Source organism: Salmo salar, chromosome ssa04 (genome assembly GCF_905237065.1).
Source record: "Salmo salar chromosome ssa04, Ssal_v3.1, whole genome shotgun sequence".
Taxonomy (NCBI): domain Eukaryota; kingdom Metazoa; phylum Chordata; class Actinopteri; order Salmoniformes; family Salmonidae; genus Salmo; species Salmo salar.
In genome coordinates, this window is record NC_059445.1 from 50,043,161 (window position 1) to 50,063,935 (window position 20,775).

Sequence of the window (20,775 nt, forward strand, 5' to 3'; positions counted from 1 at the left end):
TGGTTTGGTACCCAAAGTGGGCCCCGAGCATAAGAGGTGGGTCGCAAGTTATGAATAAACATTTATAATCACACACTATTTCTTCTCAATTTGGGTCATTCGAGGACAGTACATTTGTCATTTGGGTCTCGAGTTTAGAAATCTTAAGAACCCCTTGGCTAGAGACATGCTGCTCTGTACCTTGATAGATTGCCTGTTCACATTATTTCTCGTTTAATAAATTCTGCTATGAAAAAGGCTAAGTAATAACTACCTGATTGTATTACCAGCGCTTTGAATATACTGAAACCTGAGATTCCCAAAGTCAAGCGATAATGACTTCTAAACGACTCCCATGTAGTTTGAGGGCACAGTGGTCTTGACTTTAGATGAAAAACTGAGCTGTGCAATGTGACTTTTAGTGTTGTTTTGTTTAAAGAATGATTGTTATATTTATAATAATGTAAAATACCATATTGTATGGTATCTAAAATAAATGTTCACTCGTTTTATTTGTCTCAAATAACTCATCAAAGTAGTAACAATTTAATAACTTCAATTTACAGAACATCTTAACATATTTTGACACCACACATAGAAACACTTCAGCAAACTTCCAATTGACAATTTGAATAACTCAATACAATGGTAAGACTTCAGTTCTTACCTGCCTTGTAAAAAATGTATTTACACAATGTGTAATAGAGAAACACATAGACATTCCACACATATTAATAAATGCAGTGTGTATAAATAGGTAATAAATAAAATGGTCAGTCCATGGGGCAAGTGATTTATGTGCTGCATACTGTGTAGCCTGGAATTTCTTTGGCCCTTATGATCATAAATATAGACTGATTGATGAAATAAACTTCAGGATGACATGACTAGTAAAACACTGCCTTGGCATTAGAACCCACAGGAAGACATCACTTAATGTAAATACAAAACTTCCTACTAAAATGGTTCTCAGTGATATCTGTAAAACCACGTTTGAACATGTTGTATAAATAACTTTAACATGAGGCAGAAAACTAAAAGTAACAGTTAAATGTGATGTGCTAGACCAGGGGTTCCCAAACCTTTTCACTCAGGCCCCCCTTCCAGCACAGCTTCTTTTTTTGCAATTCTATACATTTTGTCAGGGGTGCAAAGAAAATGTTGCAGTTTTTAAGCAAATTATCTTGCACTTCTATACATTTTGCCATGTATTGGAGTGACCAAAAAATTACAACAATATCTATGGGCTAAAAAACCTAAATAAAAAAACGTTAGCTGACATGGGCTAGTTGTTCTGGACATCTGACAAGGTATAAATAGCTCTATAAGGTATGCAATGACTGACATGACAAGAGGAACTGATGATCCACTACCTAATTTCAGTACCTAATTCTACTATTACAACTTCAAGAGTGAGTTTAAAGTTGGACTGACTTCCTTTAAAACATTTATAATTTGGGAACCACTGTGCTAGACAAAGAGATTAAGTGTCTGCGTTTGAGAATATAATTTAAACTCCAAAGAACTTCATAATTAACTCATACGGTAAGTGTTTCTTAAATAAACAATCTTGTTGATTTGAATATGGACAGATACAGCATAAATATGGACATCCAATGCTAGATGCATATGGTCAGTGAAGGGTCAGTGTGTGTGGAGGTAGCTACTCTAGGGGCCTCCTCTGGTTGCAGCACACAGGTCTCTCTGGGCCAGCAGCATGTGGAGGGGGCTGGGTACACAGTCCTCTTCCTCTCCGCCTCCCTCCACCAACTCACTCCTCACGTTACGGTTCTGCTGGCGGCTGAAGTGACGAGCCTTCAGACTGAGAGACATTACACAAGCTCCTCTGTAAAACTGAGAAATTCTAATTGTAAGTAAAGAGACAGACACAATAAGAAAGTTACTGACCAGTAGACATGCCTCTCCTGCTTGGGCATGACGTGCCACAGGCTGGCCAGCTCCTTGGTGACCACGGTAGACGGGGTGCCAGGGTGGGTACTGTTCAAAGACATGGCAGCCATCTTAGTTACAGACACACAGAGGTACAGTACATCAAGCTGAAACACAGGGTTCTGGGGTTAAAGGTCAGGAGTCACTCACCGGAGGTAGGTCTTCCTGTTGATGCGGCAGAACATTATGAAGCCGTTGACACACTTCTTCTTCAGGTTAAGAGGGGTGCGAGGGGGACCCTTGGTGGAGGCATTGGCTCTGCGGTGCCGTCCTGTGCTACTGGTCTTTGACTTCAGAGGGACTTGCTGTTGCTTGGGGGTCCAGGTGACGTCCCCTTCCTCCCCCTCACTCAGGGAGGACCGCCACCCTCCTCTGCCATGCCTGACTTCAGCTTCACCCTCCGACAGCTAGGGGGAATAGTGGCTTTATCATTAAGCTGAACATACCCATTTCCTTAATTGTTTTGCATGATACACCGACACTTATGGATAGTAGAACATGAAAAACAGTTCAGTAGTAGAATTTTTGTTACTTTCGGTACTGCTGTCAAATGTGTCTCACGGATTAAGCCTGTCTACTAGCACAGCCAACCCCTTATTATAGCGCGCACTGTACCTGATCCACCTACTCACTGCTAGCCTGCACTGGGAGTCTGGGCTGCATCATGTTAGCTCCACCTACTCACTACTAGCCTCCACTGGGAGTCTGGGCTGCATCATGTTAGCTCCACCTACTCACTGCTAGCCTGCACTGGGAGTCTGGGCTGCATCATGTTAGCTCCACCTACTCACTGCTAGCCTCCACTGGGAGTCTGGGCTGCATCATGTTAGCTCCACCTACTCACTGCTAGCCTGCACTGAGAGTCTGGGCTGCATCATGTTAGCTCCACCTACTCACTGCTAGCCTGCACTGGGAGTCTGGGCTGCATCATGTTAGCTCCACCTACTCACTGCTAGCCTGCACTGGGAGTCTGGGCTGCATCATGTTAGCTCCACCTACTCACTGCTAGCCTGCACTGGGAGTCTGGGCTGCATCATGTTAGCTCCACCTACTCACTACTAGCCTGCACTGGGAGTCTGGGCTGCATCATGTTAGCTCCACCTACTCACTGCTAGCCTCCACTGGGAGTCTGGGCTGCATCATGTTAGCTCCACCTACTCACTGCTAGCCTCCACTGGGAGTCTGGGCTGCATCATGTTAGCTCCACCTACTCACTGCTAGCCTCCACTGGGAGTCTGGGCTGCATCATGTTAGCTCCACCTACTCACTGCTAGCCTCCACTGGGAGTCTGGGCTGCATCATGTTAGCTCCACCTACTCACTGCTAGCCTGCACTGGGAGTCTGGGCTGCATCATGTTAGCTCCACCTACTCACTGCTAGCCTGCACTGGGAGTCTGGGCTGCATCACGTTAGCTCCGTTCGCAAAACAATGTCCATACAGGCAAGAACACTTTACAATGCAAGAGGATACCCGTAGCTTCCAGCTTTGTAGGCTAACTTTCCTTGCTAGCTGACAGCTAAAGGTAACACCAATTCATTACCCTTGTACTTTGTTTGTGATAATATAGAAACAGTAACGCAAAAGCTGATTGCCACCAAAAACATTCATTCACTTATTCGGTCTCTCTCACATCTCTCCCAAAGATGATCTATTGCCTCAGCAAACTGACTGTGCTCCAAACCTCTTGCCTTGTGAATGACGCCATTACTGGTTAAAGAGACAGCGCACATTTTTTTTTTTTATAAAAGATGCTACTTCTATTCAAATGTTGTTGATCAGTACAATAAAATAAGTCCCAAATGGAAGGGAACCAAATTGTTTTTCATCTGTAGCCCTATGAAATCAGCCAAAACAAGCTCAATAACACAATGCATGCACACACTCCTATTGAATATGAATTCACCTGTATGGTGGATAGACCTAGGCTACATCCTGATTTACCCAGTTTATCAATAGAGATTTATAATTTATTGTGATATTGAACTCAAAAGATGCCCAACGATTGAACAGAGCAGTAGCTGAGTTTATCTGTCCGAATTAGGTGCCATTCTGTGACTGGCTAATATGCTTTCTTTTTTTTGTACTGTTCTATCGTTTTGGTATCGAGTATTGTGATACTAAACCTGGTATCAATATCGAACACAACACTAGTACCTAACATACTATACAGTCAACATTTGTGTTGTGAAAACATGATTCTATGAGGCTTACTGAGTCATTGGGGTCATGGCTGGGCAGGCAGGAGACTTTGGTGTGGGTTGTTTTAGGGGTGACCCAAACATCCTCGAATAGCACTGCAAAAAGATGAGTGTGTGTTGGCTGTTGGCTATGTTTCACTCTCTCTCTCTCTCGCACCAGGAACTGAAGACGTAAGTAGGAATGTATATGATTAATAGCTGGAGGAATCCTTCCAATCGAGTTACAATTAGGTTTTGCAGACTGCACTACTTGGTAGACTACACTTCAAATATACTTCAATGGCAGGCAGGGTCTCTTTTGTACCCAACAACATAAAGCAGCAATACCCTGGTCATTAAGATGATATTAAATCAGCTTAATATTGAGCGTGTGTTATTAAAAGGAGTGTTACCATGGAGCTCCTCCTGGCCCTCAGGCAACAGGCAGTGGCTGAGGCCCCGGGCAGGGGATGTGAGGAGGGAGGGGCTGAGGTTTAGACTGTCCCCAGTCCCAAACAGCGGCAGCAGGGGGAGCAGGGTAGGGCGTTGGGGCGTGGCAGCAGGGCTGTGGAAGGTCTCCCTTCGCCCTCGCATGGGTGGGATTACCCCAAGCATTTGGTCCTTCAGGAAATGTGATCCTGGCCTGGAAACACATACAGTTGAAGTCTGAAGTTTACATACACTTAGGTTGGAGTCATTAAAACTCATTTTCCAAACACTCCACAAATTTCTTGTTAACAAACTATAGTTTTGGAAAGTCGGTTAGTACATCTACTTTGTTCATGTCACAAGTAATTTTTCTAACAATTGTTTACAGACAGATTATTTCACTTATAATTCACTGTATCACAATTCCAGTGGGTCAGAAGTTTACATACACTAAGTTGACTGTGCCTTTAAACAGCTTAGAAAATTCCAGAAAATGATGTCAATGCTTTAGAAGATTCTGATAGGCTAATTGACATAATTTGAGTCAATTGGAGGTGTACCTGTGGATGTATTTCAAGGCCTACCTTCAAACTCAGTGCCTCTTTGCTTGACATCATGGGAAAATCAAAAGAAATCAGCCAAGACCTCAGAAAACAAATTGTAGACCTCCACAAGTCTGGTTCATCCTTGGGAGCAATTTCCAAATGCCTGAAGGTACCACGTTAATCTGTACAAACAATAGTACGCAAGTATAAACACCATGGGACCACGCAGCCGCCATACCGCTCAGGAAGGAGACGCATTCTGTCTCCTAGAGATGAACGTGCTTTGGTGCAAAAAGTGCAAATCAATCCCAGAACAACAGCACCTTGTGAAGATGCTGGAGGAAACAGTTACAAAAGTATCTATATCCACAGTAAAACGAGTCCTATATCGACATAACCTGAAAGGCCACTCAGCAAGGAAGAAGCCACTGCCATAAAAAAGCCAGACTACGGTTTGCAACTGCACATGGGGACAAAGATCGAACTTTTTTGGAGAAATGTCCTCTGGTCTGATGAAACAAAATAGAACTGTTTGACCATAATGACCATCGTTATGTTTGGAGGAAAAAGGGGGAGGCTTGCAAGCCGAAGAACACCATCCCAACAGTGAAGCACGGGGGTGGCAGCATCATGTTGTGGGGGTGCTTTGCTGCAGGAGGGACTGGTGCACTTCACAAAATAGATGGCATCATGAGGGAGGAAAATTATGTGGATATATTGAAGCAACATCTCAAGACATCAGTCAGGAAGTTAAAGCTTGGTCACAAATGGGTCTTCCAAATGGACAATGACCCCAAGCATACTTCTAAAGTTGTGGCAAAATGGCTTAAGGACAACAAAGTCAAGGTATTGAAGGGGCCATCACAAAGCCCTGACCTCAATCCTATAGAAAATTTGTGGGCAGAACTAAAAAAGTGTGTGCGAGCAAGGAGTCCTACAAACCTGACTCAGTTACACCAGCTCTGTCAGGAGGAATGGGCCAAAATTCACCCAACTTATTGTGGGAAGCTTGTGGAAGGCTACCCAAAACATTTGACCCAAGTTAAACAATTTAAAGGCAATGCTACCAAATGCTAACTGAGTGTATGTAAACTTCTGACCCACGAGGAATGTGATGAAAGAAATAAAAGCTGAAATAAATCATTCTCTCTACTATTATTCTGACATTTCACACTCTTAAAATAAAGTGGTGATCCTAACTGACCTAAGACAGGGAATTTTTACTAGGATTAAATGTCAGAAATTGTGAAAAACTGAGTTTAAATGTATTTGGCTAAGGTGTATGCAAACTTCCGACTTCAACTGTACATATGGGTTGAAAACACATTCACATGAATACTATACTAAGTTACACTAAAAAGGGCAGGCATGCGGCTACAGGGATGTAAACCCACCCAGTAATTGGAGTAGTTGGAGCGTCTAGGACCCCGCTCCCTGATGGGATGCTCTCGCTGCCTGTGCGGTCCTCACAGACAAAGCAGTGGCCTCTCTGTGTTGGGGATGGAGTCCACAGAGTCCCACTGCTCCCTGTGGGAGACCGAAAGACAGAGGCATTAACTCAGTAACATTTGTCCCAAACACACCTGTTATGTAGCTCCCTGAGAACACTGAGGGACCCTCCAGCCTAACTCACCCTCCAGAGGCGTGCTCAGGGGGAGCAGCTGATTTAGGCTGAAGCCTGAATCCAGGGAGCTCGGCTGGGAGTCGCTGTCATACACAGGCCACGCCCCATGGCTATCACTAGACTGGAGCTCTGACCAATCAGAATGCACACCCCACATGGGGACAGACACACCCTCCTCTGGGTAAACTATTTTTCCATTGGCTACAGCTTTGTACAACCTCCTTCTGTTCACCTGAAGGTCTGCCTTCACCTCTGAGTTAAGAAAACAGAAAAGCAACATTCTGGTTAGTGTGATGTTATTATACACAAAACAAGAGTTTGTAATCATACTTGATGTAACTAACAGAACTACTCTCGTCACCTTACAACAGTCTTTGACAATGTTGAACATAATGTCTTGGGTAGTTGAGGGGAGGTGTAGGTCTGGTACCTGAGGTGGGGGCAGGTCTCTTGCGGGAACGGCTGCAAACATATTTGCGCTTGGCCTTTAGAGTGTGAGGGGGGCTGCAGGGCTCAGAGAGGGTGTTCTCTTCACTCTCAGACCCTGTGCACGCACACACACATACAGTGTAAATGTATTGATATGAAAGTCAGGTATGTAGTCTGTACTTGTCTTGATGCTTGGCTGAGGTTGTACCTGTGTCGGGATCCTGTTTGGGGATGCAGTGGGGGGGCAAGCGGCTCTGCAGGGTCTGGATCCTACTCTGAAGAAAGTCAAAATAGCGCAGCATGTGGACCAGAGTCTCCTTCTGAAGATAGATTAGAGGTGAGACAACATACACAGAAACACCCACCCACATAATGTAACTGTACTGTATTCAGACATACTGTAGCCATGCACCCACATACGGACACAAATACTCATACAGGGAATCCATTAATACAATTAAATCAAGATCGTCCGTGCACAAACCTTGGTGAGTCCTCGGCCATTCCTAGGCTTAGATATGGGCAGGAGGCCTGCAATCTCTTTCAGACTGTTGCTCCAGCATGTGCTCCAGTCCAGCTGATCCTTACTGTAAGATAATGTACCCATTACTTAGCTACAGTAGATCATTTTAATGATGTCTTCAAGTCTCTTTTCTCATTATTTTTGACAGTGACGTGCAACAGGCCATTTAAGTAGCTAAAAGTACCTTTTCCTGCGAGTCGCGTCTCTGCCTGCGGGTCCTTGTGCCATGCTCAAATCTGCCACAGGGGGCGTCAAAGATGCAAAATTAACGTTCACAGTCCCTTGCGCGGTAACGTTAGTTTGCTAGCCAGTTAAGTTAGCCAGCTGAAGTTTGCCATCCATCAGTCTAGCTAATTATTATCACGCCTTTAACCAACGAGTGTCTATCTACATGCTTCGCCTCTTGCTCTCTGCTTGAACTAAAATATATTAACATAGTTACGTTGAGCTAATTGCATAGCAAAATTGATATAACGTTAGCTAGCTAGTTAGCAATCCAGCTATCCAGCTAACTTTATGGGTAACTTACCAGTTTTTTGTTAACGAGGGCGAGCCAATGACTGTATATGAAGGGTGAACAGAGATAAGCAAGATAAATATACATTTGAATTATTAGCCACTATAAAAAATATGACTATCTGTGTAAATAATTGTTAGTGATAATTTATGGCCAGTCACTTACTTAGAAGAAGTTTAGCAGCGAAGAGAATGTTGGCTATCTATTTTTTAAATAATTGTTCTCTAGCCAGCTAGTCATGTCCCCTCATTGGTTAAGAAAAGACCAATCCCTTCGCACGAGGCAGGTCATTGGCTAGACACAGACCTATCCTAGCGAGTACATTGAACGTTCTAAGACTTTTAAGAAATGTGATTCTAATGCTACCATGCAGAAATATTTTTTCCTACATGACAAACCAATCAGTGGTTTGGTTCAGTAGAAATCAATCAATAAATTAATCATTGATTAATTCGTTCAGCAATGTACAATTATACAGATATAGACAGAACAATACACATATAAATTCATATTCATGTGACTTCATGTGACTTTTTTTCAATTCTAGTCTATTGTCATTTTTAGAATTTCTTCCAAATAAACAAGGCACATTTTTCAGTCTCATTTTTCCATCAATTGATAGCCTTCTCCTGAATCATTTTCGCGTTCAATTTTCAAAGCAGGCGGTCGGAGCTCTTGCATCAACTGCAGACACAGAACACCGCGTGTGCACTAAAAATGGGGCAATAACGAAACGACGACGATATGGAGGGGGTCAATACGCGATTAGTGCGGACGTTGATAGTTTATTATACCTCAGTGGTTGATAGATTTGATTGGATAGATCCGCCGCTGCATGTATGTCCCAACATGACTGCGTGAGTGCGCCATTCAGGTAAAATAGCCTGTATCTTGTTGTTAAATTGTAGCCTATCCTGATGAGATTGTGTTAAATGAAAATAATAGATGTCATAAATTGTTTCATGTTTATTTGCCCACGCTCGGCTCGAGTCTAAGCAGCCAGTGGCCTCATTAATTCAATCGGTCATGGACGTTATTCTCCATTGCCATACGCTAGCATGGAATCATAAGCACTATAACGCACATAGTTAAGACAGGCTCTGTACCGGACTGAACTGATGTGTGAATCTAACGGTTCTTCCAAGTTATGAGAACCACCCGGAAGCACCGATCTTCTCCGGGCACCAAGCTGCTACTGGGACGCTGCTACCGGCTCCGGATGTCCCGAGTTCGGGTGCTTCTCGTATGCCTATGTGGGATGCTGGCTATAGCTCTGACACTTGGATTTTCTTTCTCGAGTAATGATACAAGCGATGATGATGACAGTATTCATATGGACGATAACACACAATTTCGTGTGCCAGACCTAATAAGGGACAAGGTAGGCGATGGATCCTGCACGGCAGCCTCCGGTTTTCCAATATTGCACTAAGCCTAAGGAGTAGCCTACTTTTTAGGTGCTGCTGTCTTGCTACAGCCTACATACCCCAGCCAGCTGGAACACTTAACCCAGTCTGTTCAACTATATACACTTCACTGATGGCAGACAATTTACCTCAAGTCAGATCTTTGATTGCACAATAAACAACAGTATTTTCTGCCTGGTGACTGACGGTTTTCAAAATGCATATGTGAAAAAACTACTGCAATTGTCTCCTCTCTCCTGCTGTCCTCCCTTTCTGCAGTTGACCCATAACCCCCGTCGGGCCACTGTGGCCCAGATCAAGCGTCTGGTGGGCCAGGTGAATTCAGGTAGACTGTGGTACTCTCTCCTGAGGCCCATCCTGGTAGAGAGACTGCCAGGTACCAGGGGCAGCCGTAGGGTGCGTGAGGTTAGGAACTCTACTGACTCCAGCAAGAGACATCAGGGTAGAACGTCTGGAATTAAAGTGGAACTGGTGTCTCTTTATCCCAGTCTTACATGTTATTGTATCAATTAACATTTTGTTTTCTGAAATAATGTCCTTAGATTAAAATCACACAGTTTTTTCTGTGACTGCCACAGCATATCTACAGCCATCTCGAGTTCCTGTCAGCGGGTTGGTCGTTGGAGGTCGACTCCTTTAACTCTGCTACCCCAAAGGGAATAATCACCTTCTCCAACCTGCTGGCAGTCCTGGACCCCTCGGCCCCACGCCGTCTGCTGCTGGCCTGCCACTACGACTCCAAGGCTATGCTCCCAGCTTCCAAAACCCCCGACGGGCCTCTCAGGAGGTTCCTAGGGGCCAGCGACGCGGCCGTCCCCTGTGCCATGATACTGGAGCTGGTGACTGCTCTGGACTTCCACCTGAAAGTGCTAAAACAACAGGTAAATACTGTCTGCTCTGCTACTGTAGGACAAGGGTACGCTTCAGAGGGCAAGGATGAAAGTGATGACTTGACAGATCCTTTTAAAAGTTCCTGGTTGCACTGGGAATATAAATTGTTGGATTTGCGGAAAACTGATGACAGGATGAGGCTTCAGTGTATGGTTGGGCTACCCTCTGACGTGTTTGCCTCTCTCCCGGGATGTCAGACTATTTATAGATTTGGAGTCTGACCCATGCACACACATCAATTATTCAAATATTTATATCCAAATTAAACTGTGCAGACATTTATGGGTTGAGGCACAGACATCATTAACACTCACCGGACATCTCCCATGTTGGCATCAGAAGCAATGCACTTTAAAGGATATTGTATGATAGTCACATATTATTCGACCAATATTTTTTTCTAAGCATATATGTTATATTACAAGAAAATGTATCACTCCAACCACTGTATCGTTCTTTCTTTCTGTCTGTTTTTCTCTCTGGTAGAAGTCACAGGTGACTTTGCAGTTGGTCTTCTTTGATGGCAATGAGGCGTTTGATCAGCCGAGTCCCTCCGACTCACTGTACGGCTCACGTTACCTTGCTGACCAAATGTCCCGTACACCTCACCCTCCAGGAGCCCAACATACCACCCTGTTACATGCTTTGGTGAGGCTTTGTTAGTGTTTGTTACAATGTTCCATTGCCAAGCCTTATGTAGTATGCAGTTAATGTTTTGCTTAGCTGAGTGTTCTGTATGTTGAATGGCAGGACCTGTTTGTTCTTTTGGATCTGATTGGTGCCCCTGACCCTATGTTTGTCAACCACTTTGACGACACTGTACGCTGGTTTGATGAGCTCATATATGCAGGTACGGCCCCCACCTCTCTTCTAAAAATGTATACTCCATATACTGTATCACAAAAATTGGCTATATTGCCAGGTAAATTAATGAATTATTATCACGCTCATTGCTCACTGTAATCGTAATGGGGCAAAAACGTATTGTAATGGAGATAGTGAGGTAGAGGGACACTAGAATGACAGAAAGAGCCAGGGAGCAAGGCAGAGAGAGTTTGGTAGGTGGATGACTGACTCATGCTAATACAGGACCAGGCTCTGCAGTGCTGATGTGGCTATAATTCCACTCAGGCACAAGTAATAAGACACCTGAAATGAGCTGTTCTTCCTCCATCATTTTTTATTTTCTCTCCTCTTTGCTTACCCCTCCTCCACCCCCCCATGGCCCGCGGTGGCTGTCATGTCCGTCTGCTAGAGAGGAGGCTCCATAAGCTGGGTCTGCTGTCCTCCCACCCCAGAGAGGTGAGCTACTTCAGGAAGGACATAAACCTGGGCCCTGTGGAGGACGACCATGTGCCCTTCCTCCAGCAGGGTGAGAGAGCACACCCACATAGATGGGCAGATGGTTAGAGGGCACATTTACTGAATAACAAGGATGGACGTTTAACAGTACACCATGAATATATACAAGTGGAGGCTCCTCAGAGGAGGAAGGGGAGGACCATCCTACTCAGTGAATTTCAAATGTATTTTTATAGTGAAACATTAAAGATGCACTATGCGGAAATCGCTTGGCTATTTCCTGGTTGCTAAAATTTGAATAGTTCGCCTAATTTCAGTTTATGTGAAGTATAGTGTAGAGCCCTCAAAGCAATTTCCACTGCAATGTGCACTTAATTATCAGATAGAACAGAAAACCAGCAGGCTCCGGACCTTGTAGGGTAAGAGTTGAATACCCCTGGTGTAGAGTTTCATTGTACCATCTAAACTGTGGTGAAACATATTTTACATAACCAAAACATTGTATTTTCAACTGTTTAAAGATGGTGTACAAAACCGAATGTAAAAGACTCAAAAAGCATAGAAATTTCGCATATAGAACAGATCTACCGCTTCTTAGAGTATGACAAATCTATAACTCACATTTCTATGACATTTTTCTCAAGTCACCCAAAAATATACATATTGCAAGATCTCCTTTTTAGGTAAAACTATACTAAATATATTCACGTCACCAAATAACTGATTAAAACACAGTTTTGCAATGAAGGTCTACAGTAGCCTGTAGGGTAGCACCATGGTGTAGCAGAACAGCTAGCTTCCGTCCTCCTCTGGGTACATTGACTTCAATACAAAACCTAGGAGGCTCATGGTTCTCACCCCCTTCCATACACTTATACAGTAATTATGATGACTTCCGGGGGACGTCCTCCAACCTATCAGAGCTCTTGCAGCATGAACTGACATGTCCATCCAATCAAAGGATCAGAGAATGAATCTAGTAGTGAAAGCATAAGCTACAGCTAGCTAGCACTGCAGTGCATAAAATGTGGTGAGTAGTTGCCTCAAAGAGAGAGAATGACAATAGTTGAACAGTTTTGAACAAATTAATTTTGTACAAAATTAAGGAGAAGCAGCAGAGCGAAATATATTTTTTTCTTTCAGTTTCACTTTGACTTACACTAGCTAATGCAGGTAATTTAGCATCTTCAACAACCTGACTCAAACAGAGAGGAATGATATTTATGTTAGCTAGCTGGCTAAGGCTATCCGATACATCCAATTCAAGGTGAGCTTTCGGTTTTATAAGTGTATTGTCACTGGGGCCCGCCGGTGTAACTGCTAAACTGCTTGTTGTACACTACTGCGTGATTGTACACATGGATTGGATTGTGGGTTTACTAACGTGTTAGTTATAGTAGCTATATTGACTATGAAGTTAGATAATATGGTGACAACGATGTAAGCTGTGTGTAGCAGTTATGGTATGAAGGTTTGCCTTGGAGAGGTTTTTTTCACATGGGCACAGACAGCTGTTTTGTTGTGCACTGAACTCCACAAGCGAAGGGAAAATATGAGAAGAGAGCGTGTAAATGTGATGATGCTGTTTGTATGGCTGCTATGAAAGTGAACTGTGTGTGCTTATAAGGGCACAAGGCGAGACCCAGATGCAGATGGTTTGAGTCCTTGATATTTATTATATCCAAAAGGGGTAGGCAAGAGAATGGTCGTGGACAGGCAAAAAGTCAAAACCAGTTCAGAGTCCAGGAGGTACAGTGTAGCAGGCAGGCTCGAGGTCAGGGCAGGCAGAATGGTCAGGCAGGCAGGTACAGAGTCCAGAAAACAGGCAAAGGTCAAAACCGGGAGGACTAGTAAAAGAGAATAGAAAAGGCATGAGCACGGGAAAAAACACTCTGGCTGACTTGGAACATACAAGACAAACTGTCATAGAGAGACAGGAAACACAGGGATAAATACACCAGGGATAACAAGCGACACCTGGAGGAGGTGGAGACAATAACAAGGACAGGTGAAACTGATCAGGGTGTGACAGTGTGGGTGAACAGGGGTGTATTTATTCCGCCAATTCTGTTGCAAGACGTTTCTTAAACGGAAGCAAACGGAATGAAACGGGGATGGACCTACCTGAATTTGTCCACTAGAAACTCTCGTTTTAGTTTTGCAACTGTTTGGACTAATGATTACACTCTAGATTAGCAAGATTCAGGCATTGCTCCAATTTGTCTTTCGACCTTTGCACCTACGTTATAAACTTCATTTGTGGGCTAGGTTGTAGCAACCTCATGATGGGTATAGGGAAGATTTGAGTATCATGTAGTAGCCTAAACCTATCAATGTTACATTGAACTGGGTGAATGGAATATGAAAGACAGTCATCCAATATTCTGTAATAGAAATAAGGCCATGCTCATTAAAAAAAAGAGCGTCCTCCTTAATCTTAAATGGCCACTGATATCTACACAGCTGATTAGACTATGACCTTATGACTGTACTGTGTCTGCAGAGAGTGGTGTCCTCCCTCTGCTTTAGTTTTATCCCTGTAGAACTTAATCTACCATCTGCCTTTTTTCTCTCTACCTCTATTAACCTCTGTCATCCCCTACACTCTCCCCTATCTCATTGGTCTTCTCCCCTCCCCTGTCTTTCTGCCATTCCCACCCACTCCCCTCTATGCCTGCAGGGGTTCCAGTCCTACACATGATCACAACGCCCTTCCCTTCCTTTATGCACACTCTGGAGGACACAGCGGAACACATCCATTCTCAGACTATCGAGAACCTCACCAAGGTGCTAGTAGTGTTCCTGGCTGAATACATAGGACTCTGACTGACGTTTTCTCCTGTTACTGTTGCTCATAGACATGTATCCTTTAGACTTTATGCCACAATCACTCAGCCGCATACCAGCTACTCTCCCACATAATCAATTTACAATCAAAGTCCTATCACACCATGCCTTTTTTCTACATCACCTATATCCCTCATTCTAGAATTGATACCCTAGTAGTCTTGGTGTTGTTTTTTCTATCCATTCTGGAGCCATACTAGAAAACGGTTGAAATTAGGATTGTGATTATAGAGGCCTTTTATATACCCTGTCCCTCTCATTCCCATAATCCACGTGGAACTCAGACTTATGCAAAAACAGAATGATAAACTTGATTAGGTGCCTTTTGTCAATACATTCGGTAAATGAGGTTGTGAACACTAGAAGATATAGGGTTTCCCAATGAGGGAAGTTCAAGCTAGATCATGTGGATGAAAAAGATTAAAATGCTAAAAAAGAGGTGATATACAGACATTACTGTACATATTTGTTCCCCCAAAATCACTTATATGTTTAGGACAGACAGTCCAGTAATAATATAGCAATAAAGATGTGCTTTGGGAAGTGCTAGATTATATGGGATATAATTGTGTATTAACAGTGCCTTCAGAAAGAATTCACACCCCTTGACTTTTTCACATTTTGTTGTGTTACAGCCTGAATTTAAAATTGATTAAATTTTGATTTTTTATTTGCCACTAGCCTACCTACAATACCCCATAATATCAAAGTGGAATTATATATTTTTTTAAATGTTGCAAATGAATTACAAATTAAAAGCTGAAATATCTTGAGTCAATAAGTATTCAACCCTTTTTCAGGATAAAAAGAAACAGAATGTAGCTAAGCACAGGCAAAATCCTAGATGAAAACCTGGTTCAACCTGCTTTCCACCAGACACTGGGAGATTAATTCACCTTTCAGCAGGACAATAACCTAAAACACAAGGCCAAATCTACACAGGAGTTGCTTACCAAGATGACATTGAATGTTCCTGAGTGGCCGAGTTACAGTTTTGACTTAAATTTACTTGGAAATCTATGGCAAGACTTGAAAATGGCTGTTTAGCAATGATCAACAACCAACTAGACAGAGCTTGAATAATTTTTTTAAGAATAATGTGAAAATATTGTACAATCCATGAGTGCAAAGCTCTTAGAGACTTACCCAGAAAGACTGACAGCTGTAATCGCTGCCAAAGGTGGTTCTGCAAAGTATTGACTCGGGTGTGAATTCTTATGTAAATTAGATATTTCTCTATTTCATTTTCAATAAATTAGCAAAAATGTGTCATTATGGGGTATTGTGTGTAGATGGGTGAGAAAATCCCCCGATTTAATCCATATTGAATTCAGGCTGTAACACAACAAAATATGAAATAAGTCAAGGGGTATGAATACTTTCTGAAGTATCTTAAAGTAGCTTATGCAAGTAATACGGAGTTATGCTTCCGATATTACATAGACCCAACAGTTCCAGCTCTGTTTGTTGAAATACATGTACTATGTATTAGGATGAAGATAAAGATAAAGATGAATCAAATGTATTGGTATGACTTTGTATATTGAGCATTATGATATGTAGAGATATTTATCTAGAAGTAATACTAGGTTCAGTGCCAATGTGTCACATATTATTTGTATACTGAAAGAGTCGCATCCACCAGTTAACTGGTCAAAAAGCGATAATAACTCAATTGAAAAGTATGATTATTGTGAACTGTATGCATCCACCATTGTAGCACAACAATGGCTTTCACATGATAAGTTGTCAGCCAGCAGAATCTAATAATGCATAATAAGAAACTATTTTATGCGCAATACTTGCTACAGGGAACTCAGTGACAACATTATTATACTGAATGAACCAGACTGTGTGAATGGATGCTGTAACTGTCACAGTGTTGTTACATAGCCTGGCTGACAGTCTATTTCTGCTAGCCAACATGTCTTATAATTGTTTTGCCGAAAGAAACAAAGCACTCAGAATGGTTCATGCAGAACAGGCATGCACCCAGGCTTCCATTGGAGTCATGCCATCTCCTATGTGAAATATTGATTTGAGGCTATTCTGTACCTCAACCCTCAACCCAATATTGTATTGCACTACTATCTGACATCGCCTCATACTTTAATTATGTATGTATTATTATTGAACTGTATGAAAAATGTATATGAAATGAATGATAGCATAGAACTCCACACAGAATGTTTTCCTAAATAAAAAGTATAAACTTGTTTGATTTGTTTAATTTAATATGTGAGAAATGTGTTGAAACATGTTAAGTTCACCCCAACATTTGAGCCTGTACTGAGCTGACAGCAAAATTGTGAGGTGAGACATCCAAGCCAATAGAGGGCAGTGTAACTAACACCCAACGCAACAACTCCGTCGCCTTTGGCTTTCGTAACATAAACATTTTAAACATAGAGTTTCTAAACTCAGAGGCGCAACATGGAGAGACTTCCGGGAACGCTTGCGAAACAGACCAGGCCTGGCTTTCGTAGCACTAACCATCTTAATTACATTGAAACGAAATATACTTTTAGTGCTACGATGCTTTTGGGAAAATCAGCCCAGTCCGGGGTTTGAGAAGTGAAAAATGGTTCCTTAGTTGTTCATTTTCTCGAAATCTAAAGGCACAACGTAGATTCGAGCCAATGCCTCAACGAGTTTAACATGTTATTACTCCAACCTCGTGAAAGTGACAAACTGACACGTTTTCATCTTCGTCAAAAACAATTTTATATCGATGGAGTGCCTTTGAACTTACGGCCTGGGTCATTCCTACTTTTCGGTACCTTTTCTGTTTTACTTAGTGTAATGTGTGGATTCCAAAAGGCTTTAAATATAAGGTCAGGTGTCCTTTACCTTAAAAATATCAAAATATGGATCCTGAAAGGGAGTTATGCTAGTTTTTTTGTCAGTGGATGTTGGCGTTTTTGTCATGACCCCAGTTGTTATTTATCTACTTCCACAATAAATATGCCATAAAATAATAAAATGTTTAACATCTTTCTTCATTATTTACTAGTCCTAGTTAAAGTATCTTTCATCAATAAAGTATTTTTCATAATTATTGTATTTATTATTTTATTTAAGATTTTCCCTGATCACTTTCCACCCTGTTAGTTTGTTGTAATTCTCCATTTAAGAAAACAACCCCTTCCTACAATGACACCACATTTAGGAATTGTCGTAATTTCTTTGGTGGGAAAACTATTGTGCAAAGCTCAATAAATATAAACACTCAGTTGTTAGTCTGTATGTCCCACTCATAAATGTCAACCATGTTAGGCTAGATTATGGAGAAAATGTAAATATGTTTGATAGAGAAGTTAAAATCCTGTTCAAGTGTTCACCATTTTGCTAGCTAACTCAATCTCGCTCAATCACAGAGCTATGGCTAATTTAGGCTCAAAATTCCCACCCTGTTAGGATTATGCACCTAACAAATTGGAAAATGCACCCAATATTTTTGTAAATGCCTGAGCTTGACCAATTTCTTTTTCTGAAAGTCAAACATGTCCATTTTCTCTTAGAATACTATTTAATATATTGTTTATTTTTTTCCTCTAAAAGTTTTGAGGTCCACATGGCATCTCAAGAATGGAATGACCCGCCTGCACATGACGTTATTATACGCATGAGTTTAGCGAGCAAACGTCGTGGTGACATCGCCTAGAAGTCTGATATGGGGAAGCAGTTTTGGCCTATCTTCATACTGTACTGTCTTTGATACATAGCTAACATGAGTTATCATAAAGGTCGTGCTGTATTAGCTAGCTAGTCTTTTAGCAATATGTTCCTCAAACGGTTTAAGTGGTAAATTGGTTATTAATGTGAGGTTGACACTTGATATGAGACGCATTTCACTATCAAAGGCAGGCAAAGTTACTGTATTTTCGAAGTTGACACTGACTGTCAAGGTAGGTTAGTTGGCTGGTTAGCTAGCTAGCTAGCAGTTCTAGCCAAGTAAAGTCGACTAGCTAGCTAGTATCTAGCTACTTGACTTTAAACCATATTGTGGTGTTTTAGTATCAGCCTGTATGTGGAATGTCTTGTAAAGTGTTAAACTTTGTGGTTTGTGTAGGTTAGCCACTAGCTAGAAGTTTTATTGATGTGACTCACTAATATAATACTGTTCCTGTAACGTTACTGTCCACTGCCTGGGATGAGTTCGATCCCTGACTGTCCATACTGAGTTTATTTATCATCAGGGATATTGGTTTCATGGGCTGTCATGAGGCTAATGAATTATTTAGGACCGTATAGTGTTTCTTCAGCAACACACCTATAACCATAAGATAATATTTATAATGACAACTAACATGGCCAGATATCATTGTTTCACCAGCCACTGTGATGTCTTTCTCCCATAGGTGTAGGAGACACTTCATCTATACCCTGATGCATGGGTTGTGATGGTGAGGCTGCTTCATTCTCTATCCTCTGGTCAGTCCTCTTCCCTGGTCATCTGTGTTGCTGGTGCCCTGTGTTCCACACCATGGTACGCCACAGTAAGCTGCAGAAACAGGTGTTGTCTCTGTACCGCCAGTTCCTGCGTGCTGGCCAGGACAAGCCAGGCTTTCTACCCAGGATCCGGGATGAGTTCCGAGAGAACTCCCACATCAAGAAGACTGATGTCATGCACATAGAATATCTTTACCGGCGCGGACAGAGACAGCTAGACCAGCTGAAAGATGTGAACACAAAGCAACTAGGAACTTTCTCCAAACCTAAAGCAGAGAGATGACCTAAACCATTTCCTTCTCTACAGCCTCTGTTGTAGCTAACTCTAGCTGGATACATCATCATCCGTTATGTAATTACAGTCGTTCACTAGTCAGATTACTACTCCTTTCAATCTGCAGCTGAGTGAGCGCAGTCATTGTCCTAAGCAATGGCCATGGATCTGAACTGTATGACAGCACTATTGTCCTCTGTCAGAGAGGTGGACACCACTGATGATGAGGATGAACATTTTTAAAACAGTCTCTGGCCAGTGAGTTTGTTGGGTTGAGCAGACCAGTTGCTCTGGTCATTGTTGTAAAATACTTACTTTCATCTAGCTACATTAACCTGTTGAGTGTTTTGGATTAAAGACGATATCATCAGTATGAGAAGTGAATTTGACTATTATTTTAAAGGTCTAGCTAATACTATTATATGCTTACGTGTCACAAGAGGTCAAGTAATGGCATTATATAATGCTCATGAAATGTACGGTAAATAAACATGTATTGTCACATATACCAGATAGGTGAAGTGAAATATGTTGTTTTATAGGGTCAGCCATAGTAGTATGGCGCCCCTGGAGCAAATTAGGGTTAAGTGCCTTGCTTAAGATTTTTCACCCTATCGGCTTGGGTATTCAAACCAGCGATGTTTCAGTAGCTGTCCCAACGCTCTAACTGCTAGGCTACCTTCCACTCACAGGTGGCATCACACAAATTAGAAATGCCTGACTAATTTAGATATTCACTGTCAGAACCAGAAAGTAGCTCAAGCGAAAAACCCAATCCCAAATTGAACCCTTGACCATACTCCCTATGCACTTGTGGAAATCTGAAATTATTTGTTTGGTATAAGCAATATGGTGAAACTTCCACCTAGCATACGAGAGGGCAAGGTGCAGCTATTAGCATATTGGTTGCACCTGTCAAATCCTCTCAGGTGTGTAGGGTCTACTATAGAGGGATATCTCAATTGCATTTCCTTGACTCCTCGTGTCCTCTCTCCTCGCCTCATTCTCAAAACCCATTGGGGGAGAAGGTCAGAGGGGTGTGAGGAGAGAGGACATGAGGAGGAAATGCAATTCAGATTCTCCCTAGGGGTCCATTTGAGATTGGGTAATAATCTTGACAGCTCAATATGTAAGGCTCTCGCTTTAGCCACCAGGTGGCGGTAATATGGGTAGATCTCAGCACATGAACTAGAAGCAGAAGCAAAGATGGATAAATGAAGATGCCGTTTACCGTTGAAAAATTGGTCAGCTCCGGTCTGCTTAACGGGTTGACTAGGCACCAATGCATTAGCAGCTGGCTCTGGTCAGCTTAGTTCAGGGATGGGCAACTGGTGGCCCCTTTAATGTCCCCCAGATCAACCCCCCCCCTAAACTTGTTATCATGGTTGAATTACTGGCCTGGGGGCCC

The 20,775-nt window shown here is 42.3% G+C and overlaps 3 protein-coding genes across 6 annotated transcripts; 2 read left to right on the plus strand and 1 right to left on the minus strand.

The window, feature by feature from the left end:
• Window positions 1-562: 562 nt before the first annotated feature.
• On the minus strand, window positions 563-8,394 carry meiosin (meiosis initiator). 2 transcript variants are annotated; one of them, XM_014196892.2, is made up of 13 exons: window positions 8,340-8,394; window positions 8,187-8,217; window positions 7,842-7,893; window positions 7,619-7,721; window positions 7,343-7,409; window positions 7,136-7,249; window positions 6,715-6,957; window positions 6,476-6,608; window positions 4,521-4,750; window positions 4,142-4,224; window positions 2,080-2,336; window positions 1,888-1,977; window positions 563-1,801 (listed from the first exon to the last, which is right to left on the minus strand). In XM_014196892.2, the coding sequence occupies exons 3-13, from the start codon at window positions 7,883-7,885 to the stop codon at window positions 1,648-1,650; spliced, it is 1,518 nt and encodes a 505-aa protein (XP_014052367.1). In that variant the 5' UTR covers window positions 7,886-7,893; window positions 8,187-8,217; window positions 8,340-8,394; the 3' UTR covers window positions 563-1,647. The 2 variants fall into 2 exon arrangements, with proteins under 2 accessions (XP_014052367.1, XP_014052366.1); XM_014196891.2 differs by having other exon boundaries at window positions 564-1,801; window positions 7,343-7,454.
• On the plus strand, window positions 7,888-15,543 carry qpctlb (glutaminyl-peptide cyclotransferase-like b). 2 transcript variants are annotated; one of them, XM_045717046.1, is made up of 7 exons: window positions 7,888-9,555; window positions 9,860-10,006; window positions 10,180-10,482; window positions 10,979-11,140; window positions 11,243-11,342; window positions 11,748-11,794; window positions 14,475-15,543. In XM_045717046.1, the coding sequence occupies exons 1-7, from the start codon at window positions 9,322-9,324 to the stop codon at window positions 14,493-14,495; spliced, it is 1,014 nt and encodes a 337-aa protein (XP_045573002.1). In that variant the 5' UTR covers window positions 7,888-9,321; the 3' UTR covers window positions 14,496-15,543. The 2 variants fall into 2 exon arrangements, with proteins under 2 accessions (XP_045573002.1, XP_045573001.1); XM_045717045.1 differs by having other exon boundaries at window positions 7,891-9,555; window positions 11,748-11,864; window positions 14,475-15,529.
• A 2,729-nt stretch (window positions 15,544-18,272) lies between these two features.
• On the plus strand, window positions 18,273-19,740 carry sdhaf1 (succinate dehydrogenase complex assembly factor 1). Of its 2 annotated transcripts, XM_014196596.2 has the most exons (2): window positions 18,273-18,549; window positions 19,003-19,740. In XM_014196596.2, exon 2 carries the CDS (start codon window positions 19,035-19,037, stop codon window positions 19,374-19,376), a length of 342 nt encoding a protein of 113 aa, XP_014052071.1. In that variant the 5' UTR covers window positions 18,273-18,549; window positions 19,003-19,034; the 3' UTR covers window positions 19,377-19,740.
• The last annotated feature ends 1,035 nt before the right edge of the window (window positions 19,741-20,775 follow it).

Bases quoted from the DNA above. Each gene is read 5' to 3' on its own strand.
- meiosin (XM_014196891.2), bottom strand. From the start codon at position 7,885: ATGGCACAAGGACCCGCAGGCAGAGACGCGACTCGCAGGAAAAG. The intron at 7,722-7,841 runs GTACTTTTAGCT...ATTATCTTACAG, and splicing joins GACGCGACTCGCAGGAAAAG to TAAGGATCAGCTGGACTGGA. The intron at 1,802-1,887 runs GTCAGTAACTTT...AATGTCTCTCAG, and splicing joins CAGGAGAGGCATGTCTACTG to TCTGAAGGCTCGTCACTTCA.
- qpctlb (XM_045717045.1), top strand. From the start codon at position 9,322: ATGAGAACCACCCGGAAGCACCGATCTTCTCCGGGCACCAAGCTGCTA. The intron at 9,556-9,859 runs GTAGGCGATGGA...CCCTTTCTGCAG, and splicing joins CAGACCTAATAAGGGACAAG to TTGACCCATAACCCCCGTCG. The intron at 10,483-10,978 runs GTAAATACTGTC...TCTCTCTGGTAG, and splicing joins TGAAAGTGCTAAAACAACAG to AAGTCACAGGTGACTTTGCA.
- sdhaf1 (XM_014196596.2), top strand. From the start codon at position 19,035: ATGGGTTGTGATGGTGAGGCTGCTTCATTCTCTATCCTCTGGTCAGTC.